This window comes from Pinus tabuliformis, chromosome 2_2 (assembly GCF_031772625.1).
Source record: "Pinus tabuliformis cultivar Carrire ecotype Pingquan chromosome 2_2, CPIR1, whole genome shotgun sequence".
NCBI classification, from domain to species: Eukaryota; Viridiplantae; Streptophyta; class Pinopsida; order Pinales; family Pinaceae; genus Pinus; species Pinus tabuliformis.
Genome location: NC_142300.1, coordinates 441,877,785 through 441,895,809, shown reverse-complemented (window position 1 = coordinate 441,895,809; position 18,025 = coordinate 441,877,785). Strand labels below are relative to the sequence as shown.

At 38.9% G+C, this 18,025-nt stretch overlaps 1 protein-coding gene across 1 annotated transcript; it reads right to left on the bottom strand.

Moving 5' to 3' along the window:
- Positions 1-9,118: 9,118 nt before the first annotated feature.
- On the bottom strand, positions 9,119-9,529 carry LOC149193170 (uncharacterized). The gene has a single exon (XM_089407231.1). The coding sequence runs from the start codon at positions 9,527-9,529 to the stop codon at positions 9,119-9,121; it is 411 nt and encodes a 136-aa protein (XP_089263357.1).
- Between the last annotated feature and the right edge of the window lie 8,496 nt (positions 9,530-18,025).

Below are 18,025 nucleotides of genomic sequence, written 5' to 3'. Positions count from 1 at the left end.
TAAAAAGAATTATTGTTCAGTCAAAAATGTATTTTATCACCTCCACACCATGTCAACCCTAATCTCATGTGGTCGCCCTACAAGAGGACAATTCGACCCACATAAGAGACTATATATACAAGATAATTTCGATATATTTGGACATCAACTCAACAAGTTCGATACACATCAAGGAAGTGTAGAAAAAATGTGAAGTTCTAGGGGAAGAAGGAAGAAGTACAAGTCGAAGTTTCTAGTCTATCTCTCTCTCTCTCTCTCTCTCTCTCTCTCTCTCTCTCTCTCTCTCTCTCTCTCTCTCTCTCTCTCACTTTTATGCGAATTTACTGGGATATTTGCTAGATCAAAGTTCTGTTGCTGGGAGGGTCAAAATTTTGAAAGTGTTGGGTCAAAGATTCTGCTGCTAGAAGGTTGAAATTTTGGATTTTTTGGGTCGAAGTGTTATTGCTGCAAGGTCAAAGATCTAGATCGAATTTTTTGGAAGGAATGGTTTACTTGGTGGTTGGAGGACTATGTCTAGGTTTAAGAGTCTTGTATTATCTTGTCTTAACTACTAAAGGAAGAAGTTTTACTGGGTTTTCCCCTAGATATGGGTTTTTCCCTGACATAATGCCTACATCTTGTGTCTCTTGTTCTTGTGATCTTCATACACACGTAATTTGGTAATTTCTTCATAAAAGATATATAATAAAGATATAAAAGAAGCCAACATAATTCACAAGTAATTATCAAGAAAGATAAATATAACCCTAACTCTACTAGCATTTATTTCTCAACATGGTATCAGAGTTAAGGTCAAGAAAGATTTGAGATCACCATGTTTGCTTGAAAGAAAGGGCTACTCCCTCTATGATAAGATAATTGAAAATGGGATTCAATATTGTAGGAAGATGGATCAAAAGAACCATCTACAACTTATTCAATAAGGTCAAAAGCAAAGGGTTTTTGACTACACTCACAAGTTCACTCAATGATGAAAGTGCATGGACTATTGATAGTGGAGCATCAAGACACATGACAAGAGACAAAAAAAAACTTCACACTCTATCAAAGGAATAATATTCTCATGCAGTGGAATTGGGAGACAACAAAAGAAACGTTTTTGAAGGCCTGGGATCAACCTCTTTGAAGCTGGACAATGGAACAAAGCTACATCTCAACAATATACTCTATGTTCCAGGTTTGAAAAATAATTTACTTTCAATTTCTTTCTTAGAAGATAAAGGTGATAGAGTTTATTTTGTAGATGGAAAGGTTTTGGCTTGGGATAAAGATTCAATCATTGATAGAGCTAGAGTTATTGGAATTCGTGAAGGAAGTTTATGTATAGTATTAACACCATCTACTCAAGCCCTAGTTCACATGGAAATCAATCCCATTGAAATGTGGCATAGAAGATATGGAAATTTACATTAAAGGTTTTTCCATCTCTCAAAAATTTGGTAAATGGAATTCCAAATATTAAATAAGATTGTGAAGGAATATCCAAGGGATGTGCCTTGGGAAAGAATACATGGAAACCATTTACAAGCAGTGAAACAAGGTCTAAATAAATATTGGAACTTATCCATTTAGATGTGTGTGGGCCTATGTATGACAAATAACTTAGAGTTCATCTCTATTATATAATGTTCATCTATGATCACTCTAGAAAGACATGGCTCTGTCTACTCAAAACAAAGGATGAAGTATTTGGAAAATTCAAGGAATTTAGGTCTAAAGTAGACACCATAACTAAAAGAAGAATAAAGGCTTTGAGATCTGATAATGGTGGAGAATACTCTTCAAAAGAGATAATTTCATATCGCAAATAAGTAAGAATTAATAGGAATATCATTATTCCCTACAATCCCTAACAAAATGGAGTTACAGAGAGGAATAATAGAACACTTGAAGAATGTATACGAACAATGATTTTTTTATCAATATATTCCTAAAATTGTATGGGGATAATCTCAATTACTATTTTTTATACACAAAATATAAGTCCTCATAGAATCCTCAATAATATGATGTTCGAAGAAGCATTCACTGGAATAAATCCATGTGTGGACCATCTTTGAATCTTTGGATGTCCCACTTATATCCATATTCCAAAGGAAAAATGAAAGAAGCTTTATTCTACAATCATTAAAGGGTTTTTTGTTGGCTACAGTATTTCTTCAAAGGCATATATATAATCTACATCAAGGAAGAAAGGAATATTGAAATAAGAAGGGACATTATATTTGATGAAAATCATACCTACAAGAGATACAAAGTTATTCATATGGATTTTGATGACGAAGACATACCACTATTCAAAGAATAAGAGCATGATGAAAATCTTATTATATACAAACCAAGAAGAAGAAGAAGGAACAAGTGAGCCTATTCAACCTGTGATCATACTCGACACAAGGAAGAGGCCAAATTAGTTAAAATCTATTCTTGAAGATGATGAAGGACACGGAATTACGAAAGGAACTTTTAGAGAAATCAAAAGACAAAAAATATATTTTGGATATGCCTCATAGACAAAAAAACTAATAAAAGTTGAACTAACTACATTTTAGGAAGTTTCTTATCAAGAAGTATGGAACAATGCTATGCAGGAAGAATATCAATCCATCATGAATAATGGGGTTTGGAAATTTATCATTCCCAGACCAAGTGACAATTCAATTGTCACCTCTAAATGGATCTAGAAGATCAAGCACACTTTTGATGGAAGAATAGACAAGTACAAAGCTAGATTCATTGCAAGGGGTTTCTCTCAAAAGGAAGGAATATACTATGAAGAAACCTTTACACCTACTGCAAGATGTACTACTATAAGATCTTTGGTTTCCTTGGTTGCAACAATGGGATGGAATATCCATCAAATTTACGTAAAAAAAACATTTATGAATGGGACCATAGATAAATAATTATACATTGAACAACCTGAAGGCTTTGAATAAATAGCAAAGACACATGTTTGTAGACTCAAGAAGGCCCTATATGGTTTGAAGCAAACTCCTAAGGCTTGGTATGCAAGAATGGATGCATACCTTCTAAGAATTGGGTTCATCAAAACTTATGTTAATCCAAATCTCTATATCAAGGTTGCGGATAATGAGCCAGACATTATTATACTATATGTCGATGATCTATTTATTGTAGGTGTAGAATGAAGGATACGAGAATGTAAGAAGATGTTGGCAGTCGAATTTAAGATGAAGGATCTGGGTCTAATGCATTATTTCCTAGGTTTGGAAGTAAAGCAGAAACCTAGGGAGATTTATTTGGGGCAAGGAAAGTATATAATTAAGTTGTTGCAAAAATTCAGTATGATGGATTCTAAGCGCACGAAATACTCCCATGATCACCAATCTCAATAAGTTGGAATATCTTACTCAAGTATCGTAGATCCTACCTCCTATCAAAAGTTTGTGAGTTCTCTAATGTATCTAGTAAACATTAGGCTAGATATATGTTTTTTTGTAAACATCGTAGTCAATTTTAGTTGGAGCCTTGTCATGATCATTCGATAGCTACCAAGCATATATTGATATATCTATGAGGTACTATTCATCACTACCTAAAGTATGATACCAAGGAAGTCAAGCTAATAGGTTTTCCAGATTCTGATTAGGGTGGAAATGAGACCGATGGAAGAAGCACTATTGTTGGATGTTTTAGTTTGGGATCTACGATAATTTCATGGATGAGTAGAAAACAAGATCATGTTTATTTAAGTAGTGTTGAAGTTAAGTATGTGGCTACATGTGAAGTAGGAAAGCAGGTTGTATGGTTAAGGAAGCTTCTGCTAGATTTGTTTGAGAAACCTCTAAGTCCTACTGTGATAAATTATGATAATCAAAGCATCATTAAGATGCATGAAGATCGCATGTTTCATGCAAGGACAAAGCATATCAACAATAAGTACCACTATATTAGAAGTTTTGTACGAGATGGGATGGTGAAGCTATAATATGTTCTGATCAATGAATAGGTAGTTGATGTTTTAACAAAGTCTCTTCCTAATAAGAAGTTTGAATATTTGAGAAGCATGTTTGGTTTGGTTGATATTACTAATTTCGTTAACAAAATATGTTGGGAAGAGACTTGAGGATGCATCTTATGTGATACAAAATGCCTGGGAGGACATCTGGTTGGCACATGTGTTGATGTCTACTTCCCAAATTAGGGAGGGTGGTGTTGGTCATAGAGTTGTGACCTTGCATTACACACCTAGTTCCCTGGGTTGATCGTTAGCAAGTTAGCCTAATGGTACATAGATAGGCTGAAATATTTAGTCCATATTATTCCTTGTTAGCTTGAGGGGGCTTAGACCTAGGTTCAAAGTTAGCTACGCTAACCAACAAAACCCTACACTCCTGGCCCTTTCGGCAACAACCCACTTAACGCAAGCTACAGTCTCACCCAAGGCAATATTGGGGGATGCTAGAACTAGGTTTTTACGTCTAGAAGGCTATGTGATGTGGGGTTAAGGCATTTATTTAGTTTCAGGCCTGATCTGACCTTCATCAACCCTTATCCTTGAAATCCCCAAACTTAAGGAAATTTCCACTTAAATAGAGTTATGAGCTTCACCTAAGGGTCTAATCATGCATAAAATAATAGATAATTGTAGTCCCAAATATTTACAGAGTAAATAAGACAATAATACACATAAATTACATTCAATTGAGCATAAATATAGAAAAGACATAAATATCTAGTTCAGACATAGTTTTGCTTCAGATATTCTTTTAATATTCCAGATATTCAATACATATACATTCAAACCCTGTGCAAATAGCTATAGGGGCCCATGCACTCATCTACAGACTTACCAACGTTGTACACAGCTACATGATACTTCCCCTTTGCCTAATTACAGAAAATATTTTACGCTTACATACTCAAAAAATATCAAATCTGACTGACTGATTTTCTTAGACTTGCTAAGACACCCCTTTATATGATTTTTCCCTATTACAATACTGGCATGGTCTGCAAACCATGGGCAGATCTCAAAATAATACAAAAACTAAGGGGATTTGACCTTCCTAAAACCCCTTGACTACTAGTGACATGCACTACTCACACTCCTCTCCTCAAAATGTGGTGACTTTACAATATCTTATCAAAATTGGACCAAGGGAACCCCATCCCAACAAACCCCCAACACAGAGATGTGACTCATCCTTAATTCAGTCTACTGGAATGCTCTTTATATTTTCTTTCAATATACTAAATGAAGACTTCACTGGGTGAAGTGCCTCCATGCATTGCACTGCTGCCTGTCGAACTTCTTTGGCCAACTTCTATGTAGTCGATCCTTCTGCTGCTAAGACGATTGTTTGTTGTGTTTGTTGCATACTTTTGAGCATGCCTTCCAGAGTCTGTGAGAGTTTCCCTACCTCTTCTTCCCATGATTGCATCTATGTAAGGATAATATGCATTTTCTTGTGCAAATCCTTGATCTGTGCTTGCCGGGAGGTCCCTTCTTAAAATCCAGTCGAACTGTTACACAGGTGCTAAGGTGCACGTTGTTGCCTTAATCTCATCATATTGCGGTTTCTTATTTTTCACCTGAGTTTCCTCCTATAGTGAGGCCCACAGTTCGAGAGTTTCTTCAAACAATTGGCTACAGTCCAGCGTCAAGATTTCCCCTGTCCATTCTTATGGTAGCCTGGCAATGTTCTCAGATCACTGGTGGCCTAGTGGGATGTAAATTCATTTGAAGCTTAGTAATTTTCATATGGAGATCAAAACAAACCTTATCCACCTACACATTCGACTCTCTGAATGCATCCGCCAACTACTGCAATTTGTCTTCAGAAGTAGCCTTATACTGAATTTGGAGCTCTGCAAGCTCACTACATACTCTGGAAATGGATTGCTCCAGCTATGCCCTTCTTGCAGCTACCTCATCGCGATATTGGGAGATTTGTGATTTTCATAGCACATTTGCTGACTAGTGACCTTCACATCTATCATCGCCACGAAAGCCCATTTCTCTCGCACCTTACGCTCATCTGCTACACCCTGGTATAGCTCATGTAATGTGTACAGAGTGAGTTCCGCAAGGTTAATACTCACATTCTTAAGTGACTGCACTCTCTCCCTCTCTTCGACATTATTCGGGTGTAAATATACATCAGGAAAGGGTACAACACGGAGCTCTAAAGTTGTACTGACGGCACACTGCTCAATGTCGTTGGTTCCACACTTGCTTGAGATCAACTCGCTTGAACCTGGCTCATTTGAACCTGTCTCGCCTAAGCCTAAAATTCTTTGAGGCCCTCTTGGACCTTCGTCGACTAGTACTTCTCTTCAATGTGGCCCCATATATCTTTCATCGCGGACCTGACAGTATCCCCAATTTCATCAAGGTCCCCCTCAGTGAGGACCATGGCTTCTAGACCAGTGGACTTATCAGATTTGTGCTTCTTACGTTCATCTCCCACATTGGTCTTCTCCCATCATTTGAGAATAAATGGAGAATCAACATCCTTTGGGTCTACATAGGGGTCTTCACCACCCTGGTCAAGTTCTTCTGTATGTTTTTCTTTTTCTTGCTCATGCTTGGGTTCCTGTGCAGTATTCTTTTCTAGGTCGATGGCCACCTTCTTCTTTTCCTTCAGTGCATCTTTACTAGTCCCTGCTATCCCCTCTATAATGTTTTTCAGAAGGAGCCAATTGAGTGGCCATTGAAGGACAACTGGGTGATGTCTTCCTCAGTGACCAAAAATGACAACGTCATCCAAGTCTTTGTCAAATCATGCCTTGCGCAGATATACACATGGTGGAAATTGGCCTTGAAGTTAGTGATGCACCTATATTCCATGAATAGCCTCGGTGACAACCTTGGCTTTTGGTTGATCACCATTCATAGACCCATTTCAAATAATACCTAGAAAATATTATTTTTTATCACACGGGCACAGTCCTTTTTTGCCCACAGTGAGGCAGATTTGGTAGCCTCAAAATACTCTGGATCCGTAGTGGGGAACTATGAATCAGCCGGTGTCCTCCAAGTTATCATCGATGTCAACAATAAGAGCCACGTGTAGTGGAACGATGAGGCCATGCATTTTTCCTCATGATCTTTCCTACCAAGATGGCGGCGAAAAAATGCACAGCCTCATCGTTGATAGAGCTAATGGTGTATCCAGACTTCTTAATTAATCCAAAGTCACTCTTCATTTGATCTGTGAGCTTTTTCTCTAGCGACTTCCCCACAAAATCATCTGCAGGGTTCGCACCTTGATAGGAAAATAATGTGATTCTCTGTACCCATCATGGACCAACGCCAACAACTGGCACACACACATAGTGTTAATGATGCTTCAGCTAAAGTGTGGGATGTACAACAAGTTTAGCAATCCCGCACACTTAATATCGGCCTCCCATTTCATTAGTTCAAGTCTTGTGAGGCCTGCCTCCTCATAGTAGACTGCCTTCAGATACTTGCTAGGTTCTAGATATGGAAATTTCTCATGGTTGCCAAAATCCCAATCTTCCATGTAGATCTGGGGTACCCTGGCCAACAATTCACCTTCAAGAGGTACTTCCTCCAGCAGCAATGGTGTAGATACCTTAAATTTGACAAAGTCCGGATCATTATTCACTTTTGAGGTTGGCTTCCCCGCTGGCATATATGATAGCAACCAAGATATTGGCTTTGATCCTTCTGTGCTGATATGCTCAAACCCCTCATTCAACTCTTCTTCACCCAAGTCCTGTGGCTCTATTGGCTACTTATTTTTATCCATTTTTCCATTCTTTCTTTACTCGGTTGGAATTTTCCATGGCAATTTCCAAATTGGGGTCTATTGCGGCTTTTTCTAATTTTTCTCTCCTGCCATGGAGGTAGTATGCTTTGGCCTCAGTCACTTGGGTGTTGTAGCATGGACTGGTGGTGTTGCAGTCATGATGATCCCTAATCCTCTCTTCAAAATATCTTTCTTAACTTCCTCCCAACTCAGGTAACCAGACATGGAGCACCAGACTCGACTCTTTAAGCACAAAAACACATAACAAATTCTCAAGAAGAAAAGTGTCCAAATGTGGAATGGGATGTGATATTTATAACCCAATTCAAATTTAAACTATCTTTTCCCCCTCAGATCTTCCTCATAAATGCGAATTTGGTGGTATATCTTTCCTGATTTTCACCTTAAATGCATTTCCCCTGCTCCTTTTAATGGAAAATTCCCTGTCAAATTAGCTTTAGTTGTTCCAATAGTCACTTTCTGGGCAGGCTACGTGGGACCCTTCCTTATGGCTTAGCTACCTCATCGAAAATTCCACCTGCACCATCTTTCAAAACATCACTCAACCTTCCTTCTTCGATAATTTTTTTCCTCGACATGGTAGTTTATAGTCCTGTGCTCTCTTTCAACTACCAGAAGCACTAAGACTTTCTTATTTTCATGTAGTCATTGTGCAGGGGTGGAATCATCCCTGTAAACCTTCAATCTACTCCCATTAATCTTGCCAGGAAACACTTCCTCATTCAGCTTCGTGAGTTGAACTGCGCCACGATCTGAAATATCCTTAATCAAATATGGTCCTAGGCGATGCATCTGAAACTTCTCTGGAAATTTGGTAAACTTTCTATGATACATCAAGACCAAATCACCATTCTTGAAAGTGTGTTTCTTAATGTGAAGATCATTTCACACCTTTTCTCTAGCTTTTTGCACTTGTTGATGAAATCTAGCCAAAAAGTGGTCTTCCTCTAATGCAAGTAGATGCACTAGGTGTTCCTCCATTACATCACGATCTTCCATCTCGATTACTATGACAATCCTGAGGCTAGGCACTATGTATTCCATCGTAATCACTACTTCTTATCCATAAACTAGTCGAAATGGTGTTTTCCCAATCAATTTCTTACAAGTCGTCGTATATTCCCATATAACCTTCAGTATGCATACATCCTAATCATTCCTATTAACATTGTAGAACTTTCTTAGGGAATTCTCTAAGATCTTGCTTGGGGGTGATTTGGTGTACTCTTCTGATGGTACATATTCAAATCTTATGTTAAGGCTGTAATTGTTTTATTCGGGAAGTGTGAACCTATGTCACTCATCAAAATATTTGCAAATCCAAACCTTGACTAAATAAAATCGAATATAAACTACACAGTAGTGTCCGCGCTACAATCCTTCATAGGTTGTGCCTCAACCCATCTAGGTAAGTAGTTTGTTTCGGTGATAATATAATGTGCTCCCGTCTTCTTCCCTGGTGGCTGAATAGGTCGAACGAAGTCAATTTCCCATTTATAAAATGTTTGTAGCATGACTTGTGGATTTAATGGGAGTTCATCCTTTCGCCATGGCCTTCTGATTCTTTGACACACATTGAACACACTACAGTACTCCTTAGAATCTTTATGTTTCATAAGCCACCATAATCCTTCTCGTATGATCTCCTGCATAGTTTCCTTGCTTGCATAGTGTCCTTCAATGACACCACCATGCACTTCAACTAGAATATTGTATCTCTCATATTCAGGCACATATCGATGTAGAACTTCATCCGACCCCATCTTATATAATTGTCCTTCAATCACGGAAAAATCTGTAGGTCAGACAACTAATTCCTTCTTTTATTGTGTCGTATATCCTTGAGGAGCTACGCTAGTAGATAGAATATGAATAATGTCTGTAAAATTCTCATCCACAACCCTGACAACAAATAGCTAAATGTTAGGTAAACCTTCATCAATATTTGTGGGCTCTTCGCCATTCTCGATCTAAGAGAGGTGATCTGGTATAGCATTTAATCTCTCGGGCTTAACTATCACCTCAAAATCATACTCCTAGAAAAGGAGCAACCATCTACAGATTTCCCCCCTCAACACAGCCTTATTTACCAGGTACTTCAAAGAAGAATGGTCCATGTACATATTAAAGTGCACACCAAGCAAATAATGCTTGAATTTTTATAGTGCATAAACCATGGCCAATCCTTCTTGCTCTTTGGTTGAATTGTTCTTCTCTACCTTAGATAGTTTTCAATTGGCGAAGGCATTCAGGTGATCAATATCTCTCGCCCCTAGTTGAGTTAAGATGACTCCCAACTCTATGCAAGATGCATCCACATGCACATGAAATTCCTTTTTCCAATCTAGAAATACTAGGATTGGTGTCATAACCATCTTTTCCTTTAGAGTATCCAAGCTCATCTAACAATCATTGTCCGAGAAAAATGTAGCATCCTTCTTTAAAAACTTCTCCATGGGTGCAGTGATCTGCACGTATGCATTAATAAACTTCCTGTAGTACCTAGTATGTTCCAAAGTCACGTGTAACTGTTTTATGTTCCTAGGAGGCTCCAAAGTGATAATTATAGAAAACTTAGTAGGATCTACTATCAATCCCTGCTTACAGACAACATGTCCCAAAAGTATTCCATAAGGTACACAAAAAATGCATTTCTTCAAGTTCAAGAAGATCTAATACTTTCTATAGATATCCAACATTAGGCACAAACTAGAGACATGCTTCTTGAATAACCCAAACACTATCCAATCATCGAAGTATACTTCCAAAATTTTATGAATGAATTCCTTGAACACTATGACTACCGCCCTTAAGAAGATCGCAAGAGAATTTTTTTAGTTTGAAAGGCATGATTGTATATTGGAATGGCCCCCATTCTATAGCGAAGGTAGTCTTGCTTCTATCCTTTGATGCAATATTAATTTGGTGTTATCCCGACAATCCATCTGTGAATGAATAAGATTCCTGTCCACCAACATTTTCTAGAAGTTAATCTAAAAATGGCGTAGGGAATGGATAATGTACACATCCATCATTTAACTTCCGCATATCCACAAAAATCTTGATATCACCCTTCGTTTTCTTCTCCTTGACCACCATAAGACTAACCCATTCCAATTATTCTACAGGATCAATTATTCCTGCCATGAGCATCTTATCGAGTTCTTCTCTTACATTTTCCTTATATTTGGGATTCAATCGATATGGGTGCTTCTTAACCGGATTCACATTTGGTTTTAGATTGATCTTTGTCACACCCAAATCTTCTACTATCCCCTTCAAGTCAGAGAACTTAGTTGGAAATAAATCCTGATATTCATGTAATAATTCAATGACCTTATCCACTATGTCTTCATCCCAATAGTCTCCAATGTTCGCAAATTTCTGTTCTACTTCTGAGCCAATACTTACCTGTTTTGTGTGCACCAGTTGTGAGATATCAAGGATCTCGGTATTAGGTCCAGTAACTCCACGTTGTCCCTCTAACTCAGGGATGTTAGTGTTTCGTCAATCCTCACTGCCTTCTTCCGTAGTAACATTGTAACATTCCAAAGCATGTTGTAGCTGTGTACTCCAGTCAAGATATATCCAAGTGATAGGCTCTATGGGTGTTTGGAAGATTATTGCTTTAATCTCCTGAAGCGCTTCATCAATGCATTGGAACCCATCTTCAAAACTGAATGTCAGCAAGAAACTTCCCTTCATTTCATCCCAATCAGTAGTCTCGTGTCACAGCTCTGTTTATAAATACTGGTTCCTTAGGATAACATCCAGGGTATGAATAAAGATGTGCACCCACTCTGGTTGAGTTACCTCACCCCATGCCTTAGTCCATCGAGCCAAATGTTCAAGTGGATCATCCTTTCCTATGTACTTTTCAGTGAGTCAGGTGTTTGTGTAGCCAAATATTAATTGTATCATTCCACGATATTCCTTCCATCCAGAAAAATTATCCATGTGTGTACCCCACCATCTTGCAGGCGTAGCTCTCAACCCTAGATCTAAGGCTTGGAACCAATGCTCCTCTGGTATGTCCCTTTCAAAATTGTCAAGAAATATATTGACACCATCCAAGTCATCATAATAATGCAACTTATGTACCTCAGTAGATATACAATGTATGACTTTGTAAGTTTATTACATCGCAACGTAGAGACCTCATGCAATCGATTCTACCAATTTTTTAACTCTTCAACCTGAATATGATTGGTAGGAGCTGTCCTTCTCCCAGTTGATCCTTCCATATGTGATGGGATTGATCCAATCTTCGTTTTTTGTGGTTAGCTTATATATGTGCTCAGTGTCTTCATCTTCATAATAATCATAGTCGGTTCTGTGTATCACACATCTTCTGCTGGATCCAATGGAACAATCACTTGAAAATCATTATTTTCAAATACCATACTTTGCTTCTTTAAATTAATGATTTTGTTCATGTCAAAGGACCAATCAATCCTGAGCAATTCTGGGTATGGATTACTATCATCTACTATCTCAATAAATTCAAAATCTTCCACTGCTCTTGCGCCTTCAATATCTACAGTTACTCCATGCAGGTGACCCATTGCAATTGTCTTTTGTTGATTTTCCATGTGTAGCTGAATTGGAAACCATTATAACTTAGACTGTCACATACATTCCCAAGTTTCCTTTGCCAATACATTAGTATCAGAGCCCAAGTATAGGATTACCTAGTCCATTTCGAATCCCAAATCTATGTTGTCAATCACATCTCCCTACCATTTCTCTTCTTACTTTGGCTTCACCTAATTGACTGTGGGTTGTTTTGGTAACGAATTATCCTCACTGGCACAGTTATATATCAGTTCTTGCAGTCCTTCAACTACCTTATAATCTCGTAGTAACTTCATATAGGTTTTCAAAAATTATTTTAACACCGTGGGATCCGAATCCTGCGTTACAGTAGCTTCTTCAGGTTTCTCCTTTTGTGGGACTAACGGTGTCTGATTTAGAGACGTAGAAGCACCTAGATCCATAAACCCTTTTCTTGCCTCCATGAACGTCTCTTTTTCTCTATGTAGATCAAATCCAACATTCTTCTCACCGATTTTCTGAAACCACAGATCTGATACTGGTTGTTTTCCTTCGACCTTGTCTTCACCAGTGGCTACACCACTTCGCGTGACTATGTTGATACGTGGATCATTGTTGAGTGGCTTGGATCTCATTATTTAAATATTCTGCATCAGCTATTGGTTCTTCTTCTCTTGTGGCTTCACTATTAATATCGGACAATATTCTATAACATGATCAAATGGACGATAATACTGATAAGAAGGGTGCGTTGGTTTCCTAAAGTCACGCACAAAGTGTCCTAGTTATCCGTACTTATAACAAATAACCTAGCCTCGACCTCTTCCAGCTCCTTATCCTTGTCCTCTTCCCCATCCTTGGAATCCTCCGTGAGCTGCAGGTAAGCCTTGATCATTCTGCACGTAGTTTTCAGCCTGCATTCTATACAACGGAGTCTTGTCCATCATTCATTCGTAGCTTTGACAATTCCTTTCATCATGACCAACCAATTTACAAAAGTTACAAAATAGTTGCTTTGGAGATTGTACAAACTTCTGTAATAGAGAACAATTATCTGTCGAATGTTGTCCTGACACTTGGCAGATGCTACACCAGGCACCTGCACCAGTGCTTGATCCAATGGAATATTCTATCTTAAGTGGTTTAGGACCTCCCGCAACTATATAATCCTAGAATACATGGCACTAATCTTTATGATGACCTTCAGCCTTGTACTTCTTGCACCAAACTTCCGAATGTGTTTCTGATTTAACCTCATTTCTCTTCTTCAGATCCTGCAACTCCATATGTAGGCTTGCTAACTACGACTGGATTTGTTGAACTTCTATATTCGTGTCTTGGATCGGTGAAGCTTATAGATTCATTGCAATTTCCAACGCTTCATCTTGAGACCCAGTCTTCTGTTGAGATAATGACAATCTTAAGTGAGGTAATAACGAAGCTATGTACCAGACCCTATGTTGTTCATCTGAAATCTAAAGATTAGCTTTGCTCAGTAAGTACTTTAGTTGATGATCTATATCCCATGCAGACTCATCAACCTTCTTCTTGATCTCCTTGATTTTGGTCACACACTATGCTTGCTACTTGGGCTTCCTAAATTTTGCATTTAGTGCATCCTTCATGTTAGCTAATGAAGCAGCTGGATGAGTCATATTGTATCATATGTACTAGGTAAGTGATCTATCTTGTAGTGTTGTAACCCATTATGCTTTCTTCATGTCATCATCATTGATTTTTTGTGCTTTCCACACAGCTTCTGTGATGAACCAAAAATAATCAGATCCCCTAATCCCTGTGATCCAGGGATCTTTTGCTGATAGATGTATTAAAGAATCACATGTAGAAATTGCAACTCAACCATAGAAATCTAATGTGCACATGAGAGAAGAATAAGAAACACATAAAACATGAGAAGAAGACAACAAGACTTGATAACAGATTTCATCCAACTTGGACTACGTCTCCAGGGCCTACTCGATCAATGAGGAGGCCTTCATTCATTAAATGGCATGAAAAAAGAAGAATACAATCATTAGTTACACAAAAGGAGTCTTATACCTCCATTCTGGAAAATGGCTGTAAAATGCAGAACTGAAATGGAGAAATGGATGGCACCATTGTGTTCATGGCATTGAGAAGGGATGAAACCATATAAAATTTGTCAAGTTGTGACAAAATGCACTTGCGCCCCCTGCAAGCTTCTGCCTCGAACTGCGTGCAAATTCCTCTCCCCCTGCAATTTTCCATGTTCATCGTGTTTTATAACACAAGGACCCTTAAAGTGGGTAGTTTGTTAGTTTATAATAGAAGTTGTTCAATCGAAAGGATCAGAGGGAGCGATGATTTTGACCGTTCGACCTTTCGTTGCAACAAAACCCTGAAATAGCCCTTTTTCATTTAAAACCATAATACATGGAAACATTGAAAATCCAGACCGCAAAGCTTAAAATCCGGACTTCAATTTTCATGAAATCGGGTCTATAAACCATCGTATCTGGTCCTTTATCGCAAGTTGCATATCGCGTTGTCAATGGCCCTTTATATCGGGGATCTGCCGATCACCCAATCACCAATCACCCTGATCAAATCCTGACCGTTGATCTGCGCACCCAATCCAACGGTCTAGGTGAAATCGCACAGTGGCCCATTGCTTTATCTCATGTCACTATCGCAACAGCCCCGGGGGTCTTCCCTTTGGTTATGTCGACTGCTGATACACCGATCCACTGATCGCCAATATCACACCTCGGGTATTGCATCAACAGGGTCTATGCCTTCTGCTCCTCCGATCGCCGATATTGCAATCGCTAATCGCAGTGCCTGGGGTCCCAATATCGCATGCGGGCCTATCTCCGATGTGATAAGTTAGAGATCACAGTCGGGGGTTCCTCCGCCCTTGCATTAAGTCCTCTGCTTAACTCTTCCGATGCTATTTTCCTTTAGAAGGCTTTAAGACCATTCTTGGAAGAAATGCCTCCTTTTTCAAAGGAACAAAGGAAAATTCTTTTTGCAATAACTTCATCATCTGAAGTCCATTTTAGCCCATTCAAGTTGCAGTAGATTCAAAATGAAAAGATCTACGCAATGGGACTATTTGCAGGAGCATCCTTGGACTTTAATTTTCCTCTATTTCCTACAGTCAAACCAGAACTTTGACTGCTTCTATCTCCTTCATTCGGACTCGGATTGGAATGTCGTTTGCACTGTTGGAACCAGGGCGAAAAGTACTCCGATCTGATGTCAAGATAATTTCCTTTCTGCCGCTTTGGATTTTGAGCTTTCACCATGCCACTATGTTTGAAGATCCACCTGGATCAATCCTCCCCATTGAGGAGCTTTTGGACCGCAAAAAGCTTTATCAGTCAACTGGCAAGTGAGGGAATTGTTCCCTCACTCTTTCCTTCTCTAGCCATTTTTCCTTGCTGGGGTGCATCCCCTTGAAACCAAATCAAAGGTATTCCAAATCTCCCCGTCGTGAAGTCTTGGTTCTTCTATCAAGGATGATGTTGTCAGGTAACTCATCGAGATAATTTGGTGCAAAATCATCAACTGTAGGAACTATGCCCACCTCCTCGGTGTCCATAATCAATGGTGGCTCATACAGCTTTAAGTTCTCCACATTCACTACGGAGTACATATGCATATATATCGGCAAATCGAGATGAAAGGCATTGTTAAAATCTTCTCCAAAATGGTGAATGGACCATACCGGATTGGTATCAACTTCTTCCCTTCTCCCTTCATCCCGTCCTTGCTAATATGGAATGACACTTTGTCACCCACTTGAAATTGATGGCTGACTCGGTGTTTGTCATGTCGAGCCTTGTAATGGGCTTGACTTTTCTCCAACTGCTCCTTTACTGCTTGGTGAATCAACTGGATCCGCTTAATGAACTACTGCGCTTTGTCCCTGTCATTACGTCCACTGGAGTCATCTTCCCTTCCAAAGACCATATCAAAAAGGTCCCTTAGCAGGTAACCAAAACATGTCTCAAATGGTGAATGTTGTGTATATGAGTGCACTACTCAATTGTAGGAATGCTACACATATGGAAGATGCTCATCCCACAATTTAGGATGTTTCCCACAATAGCCTCGCAACAAATGTACCATGGTGCAATTGACAACCTCTGTCTGTCCGTCAGTCTGTGGATGAAATGTCGTGCTTCTTTTCAACTTGGTATCCATCATCTTCCACAAGCTAGTCCAAAATTCTCCAAGAAATCGAGAGTCTTGATCTGACATAATCGATGTGGGCAACCCAAAATGGACCCAAACATGCTGAAAGAAAAGATAAGCAGTCTGCTCTGCAGTAATCTTCTTTTTACAAGGCATTAAAATACACATCTTACTAAAACGGTCAATGACGACATAAAAATAGTTGTGACTCTTTCTAGACAAAGGCAAACCTCCTACAAAGTCCATCGACACACTTTCCCATGGATGACTTGGAATAGGAAGTGGTGTGTAGAGCCCGAGTTTTCTATTAGAGGGCTTTGAAACAGAACACATCACACAACCCTTTACATATCAAGTCACAATGTTCTTTATATGAGGCCAAAAACAAAATATTTGTACATGACATAAAGTCTTTTCGACACCAAAGTGACCAGACACAAGAGAGGTGTGGGCCTCTCAAATTACATGTAGTCATTCCCCTGTGGGAATGCACAATTTTCCAAGGTGATACAATAGTTTCCCCTGCAAGTGATAGTTGTCCGCCTGTGAACCATGGGTTAATTTTGCATAAATCTCCTTAAAGTCATCATCATAGCATATTGTTTAGCATAACTCTCAAAAGATAACGAAGCATTATGCAAAATAATAGAAGCAGAAATAGGAGGGCGAGATAGCATATTGGCCACTTTGTTGCTAGTGCCCTTCTTATACTTTATTACCAGATGAAACTGTTGAAGAAAACCCATCCACCTGAAATGAAGAGATTGTTGTAACTTGGTTTGTGACTGAAGGTACTGCAAGGGCTGATGATCTATATGGATGATGGTCTCCTTGCCGATCAAGTAGTGTTTCCACTTTTTAACACTCTGCACCAAGGCATAAAGCTCCTTGTCATAAGTGCGATAGTTTATCACAGCCTGAGAGAACTTCTCAGAATGGTAACATATCGGCTTCTTTTGTTGCATCAGTACAACTCCCATGGCATATCCGCTAGCATTTGTTTCGATCTCGAATGACTATTGGAGATCTGGTAAGGCTAAGATTGGTGCGGTGCTGATATTTTCCTTCAATGTTTTGAAGGACTTCTGCTATTTTCCTCCCCATTGAAAGACCTGTTTCGCACTTTTCAATGTGTGCAAAGGTGATGCGATAATAGAGAAATGGGAAATAAATCTCCTCCAATACTGGACTGCACCTAAAAATTTGCGGACCTTGGTTACACTAGTAGGCTTTACAATTGCTTCAACTTTAGGATGATCAATTTTTAATTGACCATGACCAACAATATGACCTAGGTAAACCAAAGAGGTTTTCCTGAACTCACACTTTGACAATTTTACATAGAGTTTTTCTTTTTTCAATACATAAAGCACTTTCTTCACATGACACACATGTTCATTCCAACTTTTACTAAAGACAAGGATATCATCTAGATATACAAGAAAAAATTCATCAATGAAAGGCATAAAGTGATCATTCATGACCCTCATGAAAGTGGTTGGAGCGTTGCAAAGTCCGACTGG

Bases quoted from the DNA above. Each gene is read 5' to 3' on its own strand.
- LOC149193170 (XM_089407231.1), bottom strand. From the start codon at position 9,529: ATGGGGTCGGATGAAGTTCTACATCGATATGTGCCTGAATATGAGAGA.